General features: G+C 30.4%; 1 protein-coding gene across 1 annotated transcript; it reads left to right on the top strand.

Annotated features, from left to right (window-relative positions):
- Positions 1–1,409: 1,409 nt before the first annotated feature.
- Positions 1,410–6,527, top strand: LOC123906864 (NAP1-related protein 1-like). Its single transcript, XM_045956879.1, has 19 exons — positions 1,410–1,529; positions 1,612–1,662; positions 2,633–2,695; positions 2,812–2,922; positions 3,018–3,085; positions 3,227–3,278; positions 3,389–3,445; positions 3,576–3,611; positions 3,719–3,763; positions 3,866–3,898; positions 4,468–4,512; positions 4,677–4,721; positions 4,826–4,870; positions 4,965–5,087; positions 5,180–5,230; positions 5,422–5,493; positions 5,634–5,752; positions 6,070–6,124; positions 6,246–6,527. Exons 2-19 carry the CDS (start codon positions 1,642–1,644, stop codon positions 6,303–6,305), a joined length of 1,101 nt encoding a protein of 366 aa, XP_045812835.1. The 5' UTR covers positions 1,410–1,529; positions 1,612–1,641; the 3' UTR covers positions 6,306–6,527.
- Positions 6,528–7,326: the final 799 nt, after the last annotated feature.

The raw sequence follows: 7,326 nt of genomic DNA, 5'->3' as shown, positions 1-7,326 counted from the left end.
TAGATTGATAATCTCTTTTATTGCCTTCAATATGTTCTGTTCTGTGATTTATTGTATTTATGTGTAATTATTTATTAAGAATCAATTTGATTTCAATTTGGAAATTAGGGTTTATGGATTAATTTGTTTTTGTATATAATTTCTTAAGGGAATTAGGGTTTAAGGTTTAATTTCTCTTACTTCTATATCAGAGCTTGGTTAATTGTGAACTAGTAAGTTGTTTTTTAAAAGAAAAAATTGCAATGTAAATCTGTTAAGGGTTGCGTCTGCAAGGATTTTACTGATGTTAAATTGATTTTCATTGTGAATTGAATTTGGGCACTTAGTGATTATCTTGTTCTAAAAGCATCAGTAAGAAATTTGTGGTCTTGAAGTGAATTGTGACAGTGCATTAAGCTTCAACTTGTCTTTGTTGAGTGTGAAACTATGCATTTATGATAGGGGTTACTTGCACTAAGCTTGAATGTTGATTTGGGTCCTTTAGCATGTGCTGTTTTGTAGGTAAATTGTCAAGTTCTTTAGTGTAATGTCTTAACTTTTATGAGTTACCTTAAAGGCATAGATATAAAACTCTTAATTTTGAACTCTCATTGAGAATCATGTGACTGCTATTTCATGGTTTATTTACTTTGAATAGAAGGATTGTAATTTCAAAAAGAACAATAGTTGTTAAAGTAATCCTAGTGAAATTTAATGTTATTAGAACATTAATAGAGTGTTGAAATACAAATGCATAATAGAGTAGTATCATAACTTTTTCTAAACAACAGAAAACGCAAAACTAGGGTTCTATTGTCTCTCCCTTTGGGATATTTAGTGGAAAAAGGATAGTGTTATAGCGATGTCCCCTTTTTCCGTGGATATACAACATTCGTGACATGAAGTATTTCCCTAACCCATTTTAATTGATAATCTTTCTAGCTCAAGGTATGCATACATTTTCATTATTCTTCTTTCTTTTTCAATTCTTCTAGTTGATAGATTGATAATCTCTTTTATTGCCTTCAATATGTTCTGTTCTGTTATGTGATTTATTGCCTTTGACCAATGAACCCTTGACCTAGCCGGTTTGATGACCAATCCATTTTTTAAACATTGCTAAATACGACAAGAGAGGGTTTATCATTATTGCTCTAAATCCTGCTATATATATATATATTTAATTTGGATTCTGAAAATGTTGAATTTTTTTATTGATATTCACCGCAAGTCTCAACAGGTCTTATTCAGCTGCCGCAACACTCGATGATGATGAGCGACCCCCTCAAAAGATTGAAAAGTACCCAAGAGAAAATCCATCAGGCATTAAATTTTCCATTGTACTCTTGATTTTGTATAATTAGCTCATAATTAATTTTTTTTTTAATTTAATTATGTTGGTGTTGATTTGAAATAACAAGCAGAGGATCAATGGTTATCAAGATCGAGTAAGGGATTTAAAGAATAATAATAATAAAGAAAGGAAAAAATATTACAACAAGCGCAGTGAACATATCAAACTATATCATCCTAACTTTTGGCGCACTATCGTAAGTTAATTGCCTATTTAATGTTGATGTCTATGCTTTTATTGTAATTTTATTTTTTGAACTTTTTTTAATCTTTGTGCAGTTTTTGAGCCATAGCGGCATTGCAGATCATATGACGCATCAAGATGTTCAGGTTTGACTTCTTTTGTTGCTGCAATTATTTATTTATTTTGTTTATAAAGCATTTTTTGGCAGTTTGCGTTCTAAACATTAATATCGGGATAAAATTGAATCATTCATGTCGGGATAAAATTGAATCTTATTGATTTTAATATTGATTTGATAATGATAAATGTGATTCCCATGCTAGGCAGAGCAGTTTTTTATATGGGTGAATTACAACATTGAATAGATTTCAACTTGGTTCCATTTGCGTAGTTTTTCTCGGTTACAATTTTATAGTTTCAAAGGAAAGTTTATGTTTTGGGATAATTTGTAGGGAATTTGGTAATATGTTAATGGGGCTATATCTAATATTGAGGGAGTGGAGGAGGGTGATTGTAGTGGTGAGCTATGTGCAGATAACAGAGGAGATTGAAAGGGTATGCAAGGTGATTGATGAATTTGGGGGTTATGTATTATCATAAAAATAAATAAATTTGGGGTTATGTTATGGTGACATGCTTTGGTTGTGGATGTGCTGCATAGGTTCAAACATGATAGGAAACCTGCATTTAGGTTCTTATTTTGGCTGGAAAAAGCCATGGTTTGAATATGATTGAAGGAAGGAGATGATAAAATCATGTGGTTTAGAGCCACAGTCGAAGGAGTTTAGCCACAGTCAACCTTGGCTAAAATTTTGGACTTCTTTTTCAAGTTTTCTGGTTTATAGTTTTGCATACCGAAACATGTAATTAAAGTATGCCGAAAATTTGTTAGATTCCAGAAAACTTTTATGCACCGGTAAATTGGAATTTTCAATAATTTGTTGGTGTGATAGTATAGATGTTGGGGTATAAGGAAAATTTTCCTTTGAAGATGATTTCATGAGGCCAACAAGACCAACCCATCACCCATAGATTAATTTCCCTATAATTTCTTCTTTTGGGCTTTAGCCCTCTTCAATATAAAAAAACTACTAATCAGTGACCCTTATTTGATAGATTATGAAGCATTTAACTTCTCTTGAAGTTGATGAAGAGGATTTAGACTATTCATTCACTTTTGTAAGTTGTTTCTTTTCTTTAATTCTTAGAAATGCTTATATTTTAGAATTCTATTTAAATTTTATTTAAACTGTTCAATTTAATAATAATAGCTTCTGAAAATATTTCTTATGCAGAATTTTTCCACAAATCCTTATTTTGAGGATAAGACTATTAAAAAGTCCTATAAAGTGAAACATGGAGAAATGGAGTGGGAATCAACAAAAATAAATTGGAAAGCAGACAAGGTAAGTAGTCCATGGACTTCAGTTTTGTTCTTTATCTATCTCTTTTTTCTCTTTCATTTTGATTATCTTTTAAAATATGATATTAAAATATGAAGGTAATGCTTCAAGAAGTTAGCCATAGAAAGAAAGGAAACACGAGGAAGACCGATGCTAGTGTTTACAGGTTGGTATCCAAATATTGTGTTTTTACAAACAAAAAATATTGAAAAACATATTTCTCTCTATTTTATTCAAATTATTGTCAACATTCCTTATTAATGGAAAATAGAATAAATAATTAATTATGATGTGTTAATGATTGCAGCTTTTTTAATTGGTTCGACACAAGTGGACCGAAACATTATGATTTTGATGGGGTATATATTTGGAGTTTTTTCTTAAATTTTTCTAGAGTATGCATTTGTGTACTTCGTATTGTTTTCAATAGATCATAGATCATTGTGTAATTTTTCACTCTAAATTGTAGGTTAAGATGATAATTAAGGATTACATATGGCCGAATCCTTTGAAATTTTTTAACGGTGTAAGTTACCTTTTGATCGATAGTGATAATTATTCTTATATGCTTTCCATCAGTTTATTTTACTCTTTAGCCTCTACAATTGTCTCTCTTTGGGTATTCTAATGATAATTGGTTGATTAAAATGGAACAGGGGGAACCTTTTAAACAAGCTGAAGTTTGGAATTTGGTAATTAACGTGTTACATTTATTTCTTCCTCTTTGGATTTATTTTATTCTTTATCCTCTACCATTGTTATTTGGGTCTTCTAATAGTAGTTAATTAAAATGGAACAGCAATACAGTGACGATGATGATGAGGATAATAAAGCTTTTCAGCGGGTAATTCATGTTCCATTTATATTTTTTTCTTTGGAAAAGATATTTCATTTTACTCTCTATCCTTTACCATTGTCTTTATTTGGGTTTTCTAATATGGAACAGATGTACGATGAGGATGTCAAAGCTTCTGAACCGGTAATTCATGTTCCATTTATATTTTACTCTTTAGAAAAGCTTAGGTATATTTTTAGGACTTTAATTTTTCGTTAATGTTGAATGCTAAAAGTTCTTGAACCATACCGAACTGCTAATAACTGTTTACTGAATTGTGAGAACCGAACTGGAGAAAAAAAATTCACAAACCCAAAATCAGTAAACATGGTTTAGTTCTCTTCTCAAGCAATTCACAAGTATCTGATCTATCATTCACTTGTTCAGCGAAGACTTTTCATGAACCATCATCATCAACCTTTAGGACTCTATATCCATGAATCCACCGTAAATTCAGAAGCGGAAATTGAAAACGAAAAATATAAATGGATCGGCTTTAATTAAGTATACCATACGCAGCTTCTACCTTATTCCTATGCTTCCAAATATAAATTCACCGCTATGTTGTAATTTATAGACCTGTTATGATTCCTATGCTTCCAGAAATAATGTGGATCTTTCCTATTTTCAGCTGTTTCAGTTTTCCACAACCATCAACTATCCTAATTGTCTTTATTTGGGTCTTCTAATGGTAGTTAATTATAATGGAACAGGAGGAAAACGACCATACAGATGAGGATGATAAAGCTTCTGACATGGTAATTTATGTTCTATTTATATTTTCCTCTTTGGAACTATCACTAAAGGACCGATTCTTGTTATTGCCAATTAATTCCCAGTCCTCCAGGCCTTTCATTTTACTCTTTCCTCTACCATTGTCTTTATTTGGGTCTTCTAATGGTAGTTAATTAAAATGGAACAGGAGGACAGTGAGGAGGACAGTGATGATGACAAAGCTTCTGACATGGTAATTCATGTTCCATTTATATTTTACTCTTTAGAAAAGCTTAGGTATATTTTTAGGACTTTATTTTTTCGTTAATGTTGAATGCTAAAAATTTCGATTACTAGGTGGATATGAAAATTTTGTATGGAATCCAAGAGCATCTCAAAGAGGTATCTAGTTTTTCATCATTCATATTCATATTTTTATTTTTATTTTTATTTTTATTTTTATTTAATTTAATTTTGTTTGTTATTATGATTTTAGATTGATGATATGGAGACTTGTTCTATAGAAGAGGAGAAAAAGATTCTCTCTAGGGATATGCAAAATTTGTATTTTGAGCGAAATCATCATATAGCATTGATTCCTAACTTTTGGTTAACAGTGGTAAAATTTATGTTTTTATTTCAATTTTTTTTTATTGGCTGCGTGCTCTGGTATTATTAGATCATGGTTGTAATGCCTTGTTTACCATGCAGTTTCAGAAACATCCTAGCTTTGCGGATCTTATAAATGATGAAGATACAAAGGTTCGACTTCTTTTGTCTAATGCAATTAAATTTAACTTATGAAGCACTTTTGTCATGTTTTGATGATTTTACTGTAACAACATTTAAAATCCATTAACAATAGTTATAGTCCTATTTTTTTATGCCTTTGGAATTTATTGCTTAATAAGCTTTTGTGAAATTGAATATAATAATGACCTCCTATTTAACAGATCTTAGAGCATTTGACTAGTATTGAAGTTGGAGATCCGCATGATCTCAACAGAGAATATGTCATCGTCTTTGTGAGTTGCTTTTTGTTTAATTTTTATTTGGGTGGATAGAAATGTTTTGCAAATCACATTTAGGTTCTAAATTTTTTTATTTTACGTAAACTCTTTAATTAAATGAATAACAATAACTATTGAAAATATTTCTTGTTCAGACCTTTAAAAGCAATCCATACTTGAAGACAACCGAGCTTAGAAAGCGGCTTACCAGTGCAGGAAGTACGATTGCTACCTACCAGATAGATTGGCATGCGGGGTCCGGTTCTAATGTTAGGTATCTAAATATTGTATTTCTATAGAATAATATTAGAAAATTAAGAAAACTAGTTTTGCCCATGGAATTTTAAAATTTTAATTAAAATAATTACAAATATCACTTTTAGGGCTTGTTTGTTACATATTATAAAAAAATTGTTTTGTTATTCAATAAGGTCAATGTTTGTTTTTAGAGAGTTTTTGAGGAAAAAAAGATACATATGATGATATTTTGGGTTTATTTAACGTAATAAAGGTATCATTTTTTAAAAATAAAATAAAATAGAAACTTGTTAATGTCCAATGGAATAACTAATTAATTATGGTGTAATGCAGATTTTTTAACTGGTTCCAAGATCCAAATACTATAGATAATGCTGCTACTAATCAGGTATATGTTTTGAGATTTTCGTTAAATTCTTTCAGTATTCATTTGTATCACATATTTTTTATTTATCTATTACAACAATCATTGATATGACAATGGATTATTTTTTCACTCCAAATTGTAGGTCGCGCGTATTATCAAATACGTCTTATGGCCTGATCCATTAAAGTACTATTGCCAATAATACTTTGAGGTAGCTTTTTTGTTTTGATAGTCAAGGTAGTTTTTTGGGTTTTATTTGGGATTAATCTATTAAGAATTCTGACATTATATCAAAACCTATCTTTAGATTTGATATATATCCAATTGCATGTCTAGTCCTATAAACTAAACCTATCTTTAGTTTTTTGTGTTTCTTTTCATTCCTTCTCACTCGGCTATTAGTGCAAATGTAGTGATGGATTAATTTAACTTTTATAGTTCCCAATATCTTGTGCTTTAGTGTTTATCCTCTGAGAATGTAAAATTTGGGTTAATCCGTTGTACTTGGTTCTAGCCTGTAACTTATTATCATTACGAAAGCATTTGCTTTAATACTTCGGAATTTGTCTTGACTTGAATTATTACTATGCACACAAAGGATATTACTGATACCCAACTATAGGAATAACATTTTGTGCAAATCTCCAATTCTAGTTTAGTTTTTTTACGATCTCAAATTTAGTTGAATTACAAAGTTAATTCTTTTTTATGATATTGATATTCTTATAATTTATTGTTATATTCTAACTAAATACAGAAAGTTTTTTACATACAGTGTATGATGAGTTCAATAGAATGTACCACCGATTGAAATGGCACCCCGATTGTGAATACAAACCTAATACTTAAAGGGATGTGTGTAACACGTATCTAAACTTATACCGCTTTTTGCTTTTTCCTCCTCCCCGTAAAATTGCTTCGGCGGTGACAACTTACCACCAGGGTCCAACCAACGGCCACCCACATGCCTTTCCTATTTGTTGGGTTTGTGAATTGTGATTTTGCTAGCGTTTTTAAAAGAATTAGTTAATTAGATAATTTACTTATGAAAATGGATTTGGTTAATTAAGTTAATAGTCCTTTGAGGATTCTATATCGCGTAATCAAACTTTTTCCAAGTATTGAAGCAAATATTCATCGTTACCTCAGCCATAAATATGTTTATACTTTTTGGTTGAACGGAAATGTGCTTTGGTTAGGTGGATCATATTTGCTCTCATATG

This window comes from Trifolium pratense, linkage group LG2, assembly GCF_020283565.1.
Source record: "Trifolium pratense cultivar HEN17-A07 linkage group LG2, ARS_RC_1.1, whole genome shotgun sequence".
NCBI classification, from domain to species: domain Eukaryota; kingdom Viridiplantae; phylum Streptophyta; class Magnoliopsida; order Fabales; family Fabaceae; genus Trifolium; species Trifolium pratense.
The sequence above is the reverse complement of the archived record's forward strand: the minus strand, read 5'-3'. Positions and strand labels throughout refer to the sequence as shown.